This window comes from Trichomycterus rosablanca, chromosome 16 (genome assembly GCF_030014385.1).
Source record: "Trichomycterus rosablanca isolate fTriRos1 chromosome 16, fTriRos1.hap1, whole genome shotgun sequence".
Classification (NCBI taxonomy): Eukaryota; Metazoa; Chordata; class Actinopteri; order Siluriformes; family Trichomycteridae; genus Trichomycterus; species Trichomycterus rosablanca.
This window is the reverse complement of record NC_086003.1, coordinates 28,209,028-28,222,344: the sequence shown is the minus strand read 5'-3', so window position 1 is coordinate 28,222,344 and position 13,317 is coordinate 28,209,028. Positions and strand designations below refer to the sequence as shown.

Sequence of the window (13,317 nt, the reverse complement as noted above, 5' to 3'; positions counted from 1 at the left end):
CCGCAAACAGTTTGCTGAAGACATGTCAACAAAGGACATGGATTACTGGAACCATGTCCTATGGTCTGATGAGACCAAGATTAATTTGTTTGGTTCAGACGGTCTCAAGCATGTGTGGCGGCAATCAGGTGAGGAGTACAAAGATAAGTGTGTCATGCCTACAGTCAAGCATGGTGGTGGGAATGCCATGGTCTGGGGCTGCATGAGTGCAGCAGGTGTTGGGGAGTTACATTTCATTGAGAAACACATGAACTCCAATATGTACTGTGAAATACTGAAGCAGAGCATGATCCCCTCCCTCCGGAAACTGGGTCGCAGGGCAGTGTTCCAGCATGATAATGATCCCAAACACACCTCTAAGACGACCACAGCTTTATTGAAGAGGCTGAGGGTAAAGGTGATGGACTGGCCAAGCATGTCTCCAGACCTAAACCCAATAGAACATCTTTGGGGCATCCTCAAGCGGAAGGTGGAGGAGCGCAAAGTCTCGAATATCCGCCAGCTCCGTGATGTCGTCATGGAGGAGTGGAAAAGCATTCCAGTGGCAACCTGTGAAGCTCTGGTAAACTCCATGCCCAGGAGAGTTAAGGCAGTTCTGGGAAATAATGGTGGCCACACAAAATATTGACACTTCAGGAACTTTCACTAAGGGGTGTACTCACTTTTGTTGCCGGTGGTTTAGACATTAATGGCTGTATATTGAGTTATTTTGAGGGAAGAATAAATTTACACTGTTATATAAGCTGCACACAGACTACTTTTCATTGTGTCAAAGTGTCATTTTGTCAGTGTTGTCCCATGAAAAGATATACTTAAATATCTGCAGAAATGTGAGGGGTGTACTCACTTTTGTGATACACTGTATATACACACACACACACACACACACACACACTGATCTTCCCTGAAGGTTTCACTGCTTACTAGTGTAAACAAGACAATTTAACTTGTTGCCCTTGTCTGCTGGGGCAGCTTGTTTGTTTACAGCCTTCCTCATGTTCAAAGTAGTTTGCCGTTTGATTGATGTAAAGAGTTTATCTGAGTTAGTGTACTCATTTAGGTTTTCCTGTAAAAACAGCGGATGTACATTGCTAAGTTTTCTTACACAGAAACTGCACTCACTGTCCATTTATCAGCTCCACTTACCATATAGAAGCACGTTGTAGTTCTACAATTCTACAACACGTTGTAGTCCATCTGATTCTCTACATACTTTTTAAACCTGCTTTCACCCCCCTGTTCTTCAATGGTCAGGACCCCCACAGGACCACCACAGAGCAGGTATTATTTGGGTGGTGGATCATTCTCAGCACTGCAGTGACACTGACATGGTGGTGGTGTGTTAGTGTGTGTTGTGTCCACTCACTGTCCACTCTATTAGACACTCCTACCTAGTTGGTCCACCATGCAGATGTAAAGTCAGAGACGATCGCTCATCTATTGCTGCTGTTTGAGTCGGTCATCTTCTAGACCTTCATTGGTAGTCACAGGACGCTGCCCATGGGGCGCTGTTGGTGGATTTTTGGTTGGTGGACTATTCTCAGTTCAGCAGTGACAGTGAGGTGTTTCAAAACTCCTCTCATACCAGCACAACACACACTAACACACCACCACCATGTCAGTGTCACTGCAGTGCTGAGAATCATCCACCACCTAAATAATAATACCATTGAAGAACAGGGGGTGAAAGCAGGTTAAAACAGTATGTAGAGAAACAGGTGGACTACAGTCAGTAATTGTTGAACTACAAAGTGCTTCTATATGGTAAGTGGAGCTGATAAAATGGACAGTGAGTGTAGAAACAAGGAGGTGGTTTTAATGTTATGGCTGATCGGTGTATTCACAATGAAATCATTAAAATGTTTTATCATTTGTACAAATACAACAGGCCGCGTGTATTTGTATTTATTAATCACAATATGAGTAATGAGTGCTTGGGACAGCTGAGGTTTCGTGATGGATTGGCGTCCTGTTTAAAACATGAAAATGAAATAAAAATGATTATTAATTATTATTAAATACTTTTGGATGATCAATAATGGTGACGTTTTGTTTGCAGGCATATTGGAGCAAAACATGGACGCTTTGTTAAGAACGCATCAGTGTCTACAATTTATTATACAGAACACAAAATTGGACGCTGCCATGGAGGATGCTTGCCATGAGATCTTGGTGTGTGCCCTACTGTTCCCTGCCTCCCAAAACGGCATCTCTTGAGGCGCTCTTAGATTTCCTAATCGTTTTCTCAACACGTCCTCTCTGCACCACCAGAACATGATACTGGAATGACCGCTGATTACGACGGCGCATCTTAACCGCCTGTAATTGGCCGCACGTGGGCTCTTGACGTCTGGACGAGCCTCTCGTGTTGTGTCGTGTTGTGTGTGTGTGTGAGTGTGTGTAGTCTTTGTGGCGTGTCACTTCCTGCTGCCGCTTGAGTCATGCCTCGCAGACCGAACGTCAGTCGCAGCTGTTGCTTCTCACCTCACCTGAACGAGGACAATGCCCGCTTCGGCCTGCTGGCGGCGTTCATCCTGCTCTACCTGCTGTGCGGGGCGCTCGTGTTTTCGGCTCTCGAGCGTCCGTCGGAACTGAGGGCGCACCAGCTGTGGGACGAACAGCTGGCCAACTTTACACGGAAGCACCGGCTGAGCCTGGAGAGTCTGCAGACCCTGCTGAGACAGTTCGAGCAGGCTTTCGGCACCGGCATCCGCGTCGACCCTCTGAGACCGCGCTGGGACTTCTCTGGAGCGTTCTACTTTGTTGGCACCGTGGTGTCCACAATAGGTCAGTTTCACTGGGTTTGATGGGTGTATTACATTCCAAGAACAGCGATTTGTTGATCTATGGTCATTTGGAAAACCAAAATCCAAGCCTGCTGTCCGTGGCACCGGTAAATTAAGCTAGCCCACTGCCTCTGGCATCCAGGGATCGAATCCACAGTGCTGCCACTGTGGCTACAGACAGACATGATTGGCCACGTCTGTGGTGGGGAGGGAGGGGGTATAAATGCATTGAGAACCGAGAACCACACCCACTGTGACTCTGACCAGGATAAAGCATGTACAGAGGTGTGAAAAAAATATTGCTCTCTTTTTGCGGACTGTACTAGTAATCAAAATCGCTGGTGCAGTCATTGATGCTAAAGGTGGTGCAACCAGTACAAAGTTAAGAGGGCAGGTAGATTGCAATGTGGTTCTTTGGTAACAATACTCTCCTTTGGTAACAGGGGATCACCACTGATTCATCTTCAAGCCAACCTTTAAAAATCTACTTGTTACTGGCGAGCCTGGCGCCTATACGTAGAATAACTGGCTCGTCCAAGGGTGGTAGGGCTGGAGAGGATTCTTCATAACTGATGCAATTACGACCTCTGCTGGCTGATTGATGGCATTGCACAGAGACGGGGGATAAGGGAGATCGGTGCCTGACTCTCCATGCATGATACGGAGCTCCATATGAACCCACATCGTGCAGGTGAAGAGAAGCGGTCGGATCCTGCACATGCGTTAGACACAGTCCTTCTTGGTCAGGACAGGAGGTCAGCAGCAGTAGAGGAAGCGAAATATGACTGGGTACGATTGGATACAACTAGATTGAGAGGAAAAATGCTTGTAGAAGTACTCAGGTGGTAAAGCAGTCCAATACACTAGCCCACCACCGCGGAGAGTCTCATCTGTGCTCTCTGCCCGGAATGCCCTGAAGAAGTTAAAGTCAGACAGGGCTTCTCCTCATTGCCAGTTTAACTGCAGCTCCTGCTGTCTGGTTTAGGGGATAACAGGATTAGCGGAGAAGTGTATAGTGTGCTGTACAGATTTGTACATTCTGAGTTATTGTAATAGGGAATGGTAAATTATTACAGTGGGAGAAATGGGGAAAAGGATGCAGATGCAGTAGAACATCAGACTCCTAACGTATGTCTTTGCAGGTTTTGGGATGACCACACCGGTGACGATCAGCGGGAAAGTCTTTCTGATCTTCTATGGACTGATCGGTTGTGCTGCCACCATCCTGTTCTTCAACCTCTTCCTGGAGCGCATCATCACTATGCTGGCGTACATCATGCGCTGGTGTCACGAGAGGCAGCTGCGGCGCGCTGGCGTGGGCGGAGAGGAGGCCCGCGGCGAGGACGACAGTCTCGAGGGCTGGAAACCGTCCGTCTATTACGTCATGCTCATCCTGGGCATCGCGGCGCTCCTGATCGCCTGCTGCGCATCGGCGCTCTACTCGGCGATGGAGGACTGGGACTATTTCGATTCGCTGTATTTTTGCTTCGTGGCGTTTAGCACTATCGGGTTCGGAGATCTGGTGAGCAGCCAGAGGGAGACCTACACGGCTCAGGAGGCTTATCGTTTCGGGAACTGTCTCTTCATCCTCATGGGCGTGTGTTGCATCTACTCGCTTTTTAACGTCATCTCCATCATCATCAAGCAGACTCTGAACTGGATCCTGGGTAAGCTGGACTGCAGCAGGGTGCAGTGTCCGTGTCGGGGACGCACCTACAGGAGGCACGGCTCAAAATGCTGCTGCTGCTGCCCCTGCCTGCCCGCCCACCGGCGCGGCACTCACCCCGTCCCCGGAAACGCCCGTCAGAGGGCGCAGAAGCGTAACGCGGTGCACCCGGCTTCTGGCAACGAGACGGCACGGAAGCAGCGCTTCACCACCGCCTCGGTGGAAACCGTGTGCGACAGTGAGACCGATGCTGGACTCGGGCCGGACGCAGGGTATCTCACCGGGCACAGACTCTCAGGAGAGATGATCTCGGTCAATGACTTCATGGCTAACAAGGTTTCTCTGGCTATTCTGCAGAAGCAGCTCTCGGAGACGGCACACGGGAATCCCAGACAGAGCCATGTCAGACAGAACGGCTTTTCTGGTGGAGTCGGTGCGTTGGCCATCATGAATAATCGTCTACAAGAAACCAGTGTGGACAGGTAGTTCAGAAATCGTGGACCACGCTTACCAGCACCAGTCAGTACAATTCAGAGCTTTGAATCAAACCAATAGGAATAGTTTACAGACACTTGTGGGTGGCGCAGTGGGTAGCGCTGTCCACTCACAGCAAGAAAGTCCTGGGTTTGGTTCCCAGGTGGACCATGGACTGGCGACCTGTCTGGGGTGTCTCCTGCCTTTCGCTCAATGAATTGGACCCACCGCGACTCTGACCAATAGACAATGAGGTAGACGTGAGGTAGACGTCCATTCCATAAATAGCAGCAGATTGTGTTATGACAGAGTATAAGATGTGCCAAATACCACCGTAGTCTACCATGTTTTTATTTGTGAGCAGTAATGATTATGGTTGAATGAAGGGTTAATCGGTTAATCTACAATGTGACTAGTAGAAGGATTCCAAACAAACCAGCTCGTCTCTTTGCTTTTTAGATCCTGATCTTTACAGCACTTAGCAAATGCTTTTATCCAAAGTATCAAAGTTACCATATAGAAGCACTTTGTAGTTCTACAATTACTGACTGTAGTCCATCTGTTTCTCTGCATGCTTTGTTAGCCCCCTTTCACCCTGTTCTTCAATGGTCAGGAGCCCCACAGGACCACCACAGAGCAGGTATTATTTAGGTGGTGGATCATTCTCAGCACTGCAGTGACACTGACATGGTGGTGGTGTGTTAGTGTGTGTTGTGCTGGTATGAGTGGATCAGACACAGCAGCACTGTCACTGCTGGACTGAGAACCAGCCAACAGCGCCCCGTGGGCAGCGTCCTGTGACCACTGATGAAGGTCTAGACGATGACCAACTCAAACTGCAGCAATAGATGAGCGATCGTCTCTGACTTTACATCTACAAGGTGGACCAACTAGGTAGGAGTGTCTAAAAGAGTGGACTGCTGTGTCTGACCCACTCATACCAGCACAACACACACTAACACACCACCACCATGTCAGTGTCACTGCAGTGCTGAGAATGATCCACCACCTAAATAATACCTGCTCTGTGGTGGTCCTGTGGGGGTCCTGACCATTGAAGAACAGGGTGAAAGCAGGTTAAAAAAGCATGTAGAGAAATAGATGAATTACAGTCAGTAATTGTACAGTAGAACTTCAAAGTGCTTCTATATGGTAAGTGAAGCTGATAAAATGGACAGTGAGTGTAGAAACAAGGAGGTGGTTTTAATGTTATGGTTGATCGGTGTATGATCTAAGCAAGTTAAGGGCCTTGCTACCACTACTGTAGGAAGACACACTGGCTCGGTGGGGAGCACTGTCGCCTCACAGCGTGAAGGGTCCTTTCTGTGTGGAGTTGGCATGTTCTCCGTGTCTGTGTTGGTTTCCTTGAACAGTACAAAGCTGTATAAGTGAGGTGAACTGGAGATACAAAATTGGCCGTGATGGTGTTTGGCGTTGAACTTGAACTGATGAATTATGGGTAATCTGTAACTACCTGTCCTTTATGAATGAAGCCAAAGTGTAAAACATCACCTTCAAATCTTAATAAATAATTAAATATGTAGTAAAAATGCCTGAACATTTAAAGTCTACTCTTCAGTCTGGGTAATTAAGGTATAGATTATTCCAGAGACGGGCAGCGCTCAGCGATCAGGACGCTGGTTTACGTTTGAACGATTTTTTTCCACAGAAGGATCAAACTTTCACGTCTTTACTGGGAGGAAACGTAACCGACTGAGGCGTCGCAATTGTATCAGCTCATCGGAGAGTCACTTCTAACTGCTGGAGTGATTGGTTTACACGGCCAGCAATCAGACTGGGTCTCTGGAGAGCTTCTTCAGCCACCCTTCAGGATCACAGACTGATTCAACGAGAGCCGGGGCAGCCAATGTCGCAGCGCTCTGAGAAAAGCACAGAGTATGGAGAGGCCAACAAGTGTTGGGTCATTTAACGGCTTTTCGTACTTCAATTAAATCCCTAGAGGTTTATTTTTATCTGTAGATGTTTGGCCTGAATAAATATATTAGATGATGTCGTACTATAAGTAGCAACATATACAGTGACAATGTCATTAAATAGGGGGTCAACTGTGTCTGGAGGAATACGATTTCAGACACGCCTATTATTGATCGTGTCTTCATTAAGGTTGCAGTTGCACAAGCCAGAGAAGGCGCTGTATGCGAAAAACCCCTTAAAATTACAGGAAGAAACCTTGAGAGGGAAAACCGGGACAGGTGGCAACCCTAAAACAACAGAAAATGTAGTGGAAATGTGAAATCATTAAGAGTAAAAATGTCAGTTCTGCAGAAAGTAGCTTTAGACTCCGGCACCCCTAATTATTACAGCATAACTAAAAGGGATAGCGAGCAGGTAACAAGGTCATGAAGGCTTTCAGTCATTGTATTAATGCATGTGTAACATGTAGAACAGGGTAGATGGCAGGAACTGGACAATTCGCATTTTATGTGCAGTATTATGTATTCTGAGGTTGAGTGGTGCAGGTTTTATACACTTTTGTTGGTTGCTTGGTTGGAAGGAACACTGGTAACCCCACTTTTAAATCCCTATAGGTGCAGGAAGACGCTACCAAACACTGAGACTTTTACTGAACTGAGCAGTTACACACTGGCGCCCTCTAGAGGCAGTTCAGACTTAGTGTGTCTTAAAGCGACTCCAGAGGGTCCAGTTTTGTCCTTTTTTTGGGTTTAAATGTTTCTTTGAGGCCGGCACGGTGACTCGGTGGATCACAGCTCACAGCAAGATGGTCCTGGGTTTGATTCCTAGGTGGTGTGGTCTGGGTCCTTTCTGTGTGGGTTTCCTCCCCCAGTCCAAGGATACTTATTGGAGACTTGCTGTGTCCTTAAAGGGTCTCCAGAGGGTCCAGTTTTGCCCTTTACCAGCTCCCGAGATACTAAAATTCCTCCTAGGTATGAGTGTGTTTGCCCTGTGATGAACTGGTGACCTGTCCCTGGTGTTTTCCTGCCTTTCGCCTGGTGAATTGTACTCACCGTGACCCTGAATAAGATAAACGGGTGGTAAAACAGAAAATTAATGCATGTTTCTTTTTGTGTAATGCTAACAATAGGAAATCAACCCCAAAATGGAACACTGGTGACCCCACTTTCAAATCCGTAGGTGCAGGATGACGATTCACAGGACTCTAAACTGAGCAGTTACACACTGGTGTCCTCTAGAGTCAGTTTAGACTTAGTGTGTCTTAAAAGCGACTCCAGAGGGTCCAGTTTTGTCCTTTAAGCTCCTAAAACGAGCAAATGTTTTAATCGTGTGTAGCACTGTGACTTCACAGCAAGATGGTCCTGGGTTCGATTCGTTCTCCCCATGTCTGTGTGGGTTTCCTCCCCCTGTCCAAAGATACTTATTGAAGACTTGCTGTGTCTTAAATGGTTTGCCCTTTACCAGCTCCCGAGATCCCCCTATAGGTATGAGTGCATGTGTGTTTGCTCTGTGATGGACTGGTGACCTGTCCCTGGTGTTTCCTGTCTTGTGTGTAATGCTTGCAATAACATATCCCCACCAGTGTCCAAAAACCCAAATGGCTGGAACTTTTGGTGTAGAAGACTGTCCAAACAAGTCCTGCAGTCAGAGCGACTGTCCAAAACTCCAACTGAACCTTAATACTTTACTTAATAGGAACAGATGCAAAAAATACACACTTCACACTATTTATCAGTGTTTATTTCTTTATTACTGAGGGTTTGACCTTCAAATTACCACAAGTGTCATTAATATACAAGTGTAAACTCTGCACAAAGCTTATTTCACGTTAACATTATTCAATAGTGCTTTAATTTGATAACAGACATAGGAAAATCGATCATTAATGTCAACACTGTCCATCTACTGGCATCGACTGATAGGAGTCAGTAAGGCAGCACAATACACATCATGCAAACATCGGATTAAATTACAGAAAGAAACCTCTGAGGAACCGGATCGGTCCATGTTTAGGTCAGTACACTGCCAGGCGAAAGTTTTAAACTGAGTTTTTGTACAAGCAATAAGCTCATTTTCATAAAGCTCCTGTCATTATTTAAACACTTTTTGTTCAATTATGACCCAATAGCTTTACAATTTACTCTAAAACTACCAGGATCTCTGACTTTCTATAAATACACAAAGTATAAAACAACCCTGTTTACCCTTCCAACCTGGACAGCTAACATACAAACTATGTTTACACATCAGTGGTAAAAACAAGTAGGATTGTAGTATTTTGTCTAAATTATTTCATTTTCATTTGTAGCATTTAGTAGACACATTTATCCAAAGCGAGTTACAATTCTGGAGGGGTTAGGAGCCTTGCACAGGGGCCCAACAGTGGCGGCAGTGGCTTCTGATTACTAATCCAGTACCTTAACCACTAAGTTTCCACTCCCCCCTAGTCCACATGTTTTCATATCACTATATTGTCAGTGGTTCATTAAATAGAAACCAAACAGATCAAAATATGTTTATATTTACATTATTTACACATAAACCACGTTGTTAATGTTGGCTGTGTCCCAAACCACATATTACTTTACCATACAAGTAATAGTACATATTAGTTGTGCAGCACCAGTGGAATCATCAGTATTCAAATGTGCAATTTTCACACTGGACAATGAGGTGTTTTAGCACCAGAGTCTTGATGTACATCATTATATTCCTAAATATGTATTGAATAGTGGTCGAACGTGTGAAAATACTTCATTATAAAGACATGTTTGTAAAGCTGTGGAGCTTATACAAAGTCTGACTGTAACCGTAACACACTCATCTTTTCACTGATTAAAAACTTTCAACTGGCAGTGCAAATATAAAAAACCCACAAATACACAGATCAGGCACAACATTATGACCACCTTCCTAATATTGTTTTGGCCCCCCTTTTGCTGCCTCATACGCAACAAACTGTGATGCTCTGTGTATTCTGACACCTTTCTATCAGATCCAGCTGTCGCCGGTTTACCACTGTTCCTTCCTTGGACCACTTTTGATAGATACTGACCACTGCACACGGAACACCCCATAAGACCTGCAGTTTTGGAGATGCTCTGACCCAGTCGTGTAGCCCATTTTTCCTGCTTCTAACATCAACTTTGAGGATAAAATGTTCACTTGCTGCCTAATGTATCCCCCCCACTAACCGGTGCCGTGATGAGGAGATGATCAGTGTTATTCACTTCACCTGTCAGTGCTCATAATGTTATGCCTGGTCGGTGCATATCTGCATCCATACAGCACTCACATGATGTTTAAAAATTGTGAAGTGGACTAAGTTCAGGACTAGAAAACTGTAACTTCAATATTTCCTTCAAATGTCAAAATCTTCTTTTTACACGTTACCTGAGAGTTTACGTACATATATATATTTAGTCTGGAAATAATTCTACAAATATCAGAACCTATGAGACCTATGTCATTAACTTTACTTATTATACACCGAAGAGACGTTTCTCTGAGCAGGAGAACAGAATTCATTGTTGCTATACTATAATCCAGGATCATGATCTTTCTGGCGGTCGTAAAAAAGACATTTTTACATGTGAAAATGATACGGTGTACCAGCGTGCACCCTTCTAAATCGGGCCGTTCAGGACCCTAGGTGGAAGCCACAGATCCAAGTTCCTGGAAGCATAAACAAACAAGGATCAAACTGTCTGTCATTACAGTTTGAGTATTTCTTTTATTACTTCTTTGTCCAAAAACCTTCACCAATTCTTTATAAGATTTAAGATTTATACTATATGGACAAAAGTATTGGGATTCATGTTTTTGCAGCTGTTCCAGCATGACTATGCCCCTGTGCACAAAAGCAAGCTCTATTGCTGCTCAGGTGGCGCAGTGGTAAAAACACATGCTGGAACCAGAGCTGGATCTTGAATACATCGTATTGAATCTCAGCTCTGCCTGCCGGCTGAACAAGATTGGCCTGTTGTTCAGATATGGGTGGGACTAAGCCGGATGGGGTCTCTCTCTACCATGACTGGTGCAATCACGACCTCTGCTGGCTGATTGATGGTGCCTGCACAGAGATGAGAAAAGAGTGCTCTCAGGGTGTGTCTCTCCGTACACACTGCTGAGCTGCACTGCACTCGTCAAAGTGTAGGTGATAAGATGCATACGGCTGCTGCCCAGGTGTCGGAGGGGGCGTGGGTTAGCTCGTTCTCCTCGATCAGAGCGGGGATCGGCATTGGTGGAGAGGAAGCGTGACGCAATCGGGCAATTGGACTCGCTAAAAAGGAGAAAAAGGGAGAAAAATGCAAAAATAATAATAATAATAAAAAGCAAGCTCTATAAAGACATGAACAAAGTCTCGATTTAAAGAATCTAAATCCTGACCTCAGCCACACTCAACTGAAATGAACTGGAACATCAACTGAGGCTTTCCTGGCTTTCAGTGCCCAGCTATAAAAACACTACTTTAACTGAATGGGCACAAATTCCCACAGACATACACAGACATGTCCCACAGACATGGCCATATAAGTTTTCTAAATAAAAAGTTGGGTCAAAAAATATTTCAAAAGCAATTGTATTTATGAATGTGGTCGTGTAAAAGTCCAGTAATCAGCATGATCTCCTAATTCTTAGTTAAAAAATAATGTCTGACCACTAGCTAGTGACATCTCTGTGCCCATATAAATAAGCCTAGTTTGGCTGTACTCATTACAAGTATAAGTACTTAAAGCAGACTCTATACAAATGAATAAACATTAGTCTATACAAATTTCCAGTGCACGATTCATACTTTTTGCTGTAGTATTTTCTGCAATAAGGTCTGATGTCATTCATAATAAATAATAATAATTAAATTTTTTTTCAAACTACCTGTGCTAATCTTGCTTTCCGGGCCTCCTTCTGCTGATAGTACGCTGAGATGATGCAGTTTCTTCTGCGAAATACAAAATGTAACATTCATATATTACACTTTTAAAGAAATCACACACAAAGCTGGGGCGAGCATGAAGGGCCTGGGTTTGATTTCTTGGCCAGGTGGCAAGGGTGCTCTCTATGTGGAGTTTGCATGTTCTCCCTGTGTCCGTTGGGTTTCATTTAGGTGCTTTGGTTTCCTCCCACAAATCCAAAGATTTTAAATCACTGACAATTTTATGATGCAGGGGCACGAATCCCAGAAAATATGTAACACACTGCAAATGTCACAAACCTAAGCTTAGGTCAGTGTTTCTGACCATGTGAGGGCTGCATGATGAAACCAATGATAAACATGAGAAAGATTAATGCTTCTCTGACATTAGCAAAAAGCACCCTGGAAGCTCCCTAAAAGTTTTGGAGTAATTATGTGTGGACAGATAAATTAAAAACGGAATATTTTTAAACAACAAGGGTCTTGTTATGTCAGTCAAAAGCAAATACATCGTTTCAATGTAGAAACGTTATATCATCAGTCAAACATGGCAGTGCTTTGCTGTGTCGGGACTCGGACGACCATTTAGTTAGTTGGCGTATTAATGGCCATGAACTCGCAACCTTCTGATTACCAGTCCCATCCCTAACCACTGAGCTACCTCTGCCCCCATACTGACTAATGACAAATTAGCAGATTATTAGCTAAGTTAAATGACATTCTACAATGTAGAATTAACTTTCTCGGATGACCATTACTTACTGGGCATATTAATGGCTAGGTTTTGGAATGGTATTTCCGACAAGCATGGCCAGCTGTCCACATTCTTTTTGCCAAATAATGTATTTTCCACACAAGATTGACATTAGTGGGTGGATTCACGACACAGTATCTTACTTGCTCTGAATGCCGCCACCTGGTGGTAGACCCGGTATGACAGTAGAAGCCAGCACAGTCAGTACTGAGAGAAGATCAGGTTCATCTCCTCTCCCGCTCAGTTCCTCAAAGATCTCTGTAATATTCACACAGATTCACATCTCAATCAGGCCGCGTTATATTATAATAGCAGCAGTTTTATTTAAGTATTATTCAAAAACAAAATATTTATGAACTGTTGCTTTCATTCTTGTTAAACCGTACAGCGCTGGTTCTCAACCTCCTTAGGAGGCCTCAGTGAACCTAGAGGGGGTCCCATTGCAATTAATTGAAAAGATTTATAAAGAATCACACTTAATGAGACAGGATGATCAATACACCAGTGGTTCTCAACCTTTTTTCCCCCCTCTTAGACCCTCCTCTGGGACATCCTCGTAATGGGTTATGATATTACTGTTAAGCTTTCAGCAAAGATATCCAAGGGCATTGTGATCTGCATGTGTCCATTCTCAAAGATTCAACATATGCTATAGGTAGTTTGAAATAAAAACCTTTAGGAGGCCTCTGCCCCCTGATTGAGAACCACTGCAAATAGATTGGAATATGGGAGATAGATCTATTTTAAACTACCGACACTGTGGCTGTGTAGATGCCAATTGTGTGTC

At 44.6% G+C, this 13,317-nt stretch overlaps 2 protein-coding genes across 3 annotated transcripts in view; one reads left to right on the top strand and one right to left on the bottom strand.

Moving 5' to 3' along the window:
• The first annotated feature begins 2,441 nt into the window (after nucleotides 1-2,441).
• On the top strand, nucleotides 2,442-4,938 carry kcnk12l (potassium channel, subfamily K, member 12 like). The gene is made up of 2 exons (XM_063011885.1): nucleotides 2,442-2,787; nucleotides 3,929-4,938. The coding sequence occupies exons 1-2, from the start codon at nucleotides 2,442-2,444 to the stop codon at nucleotides 4,936-4,938; spliced, it is 1,356 nt and encodes a 451-aa protein (XP_062867955.1).
• A 3,664-nt stretch (nucleotides 4,939-8,602) lies between these two features.
• The window catches only part of ppm1nb (protein phosphatase, Mg2+/Mn2+ dependent, 1Nb (putative)), an 11,125-nt gene continuing 6,410 nt past the window's right edge, over nucleotides 8,603-13,317 (bottom strand). For both annotated transcript variants that reach the window (XM_063011137.1, XM_063011138.1), the window contains exons 4-6: nucleotides 12,674-12,788; nucleotides 11,740-11,803; nucleotides 8,603-10,536 (exon numbers count right to left, since the gene is read on the bottom strand). In XM_063011137.1, coding sequence (XP_062867207.1) covers nucleotides 10,510-10,536; nucleotides 11,740-11,803; nucleotides 12,674-12,788 — 206 coding nt within the window. In that variant the 3' untranslated portion in view covers nucleotides 8,603-10,509. The remainder of the gene's footprint in view (nucleotides 10,537-11,739; nucleotides 11,804-12,673; nucleotides 12,789-13,317) is intronic.

Bases quoted from the DNA above. Each gene is read 5' to 3' on its own strand.
- kcnk12l (XM_063011885.1), top strand. From the start codon at position 2,442: ATGCCTCGCAGACCGAACGTCAGTCGCAGCTGTTGCTTCTCACCTCAC. The intron at 2,788-3,928 runs GTCAGTTTCACT...ATGTCTTTGCAG, and splicing joins CACCGTGGTGTCCACAATAG to GTTTTGGGATGACCACACCG.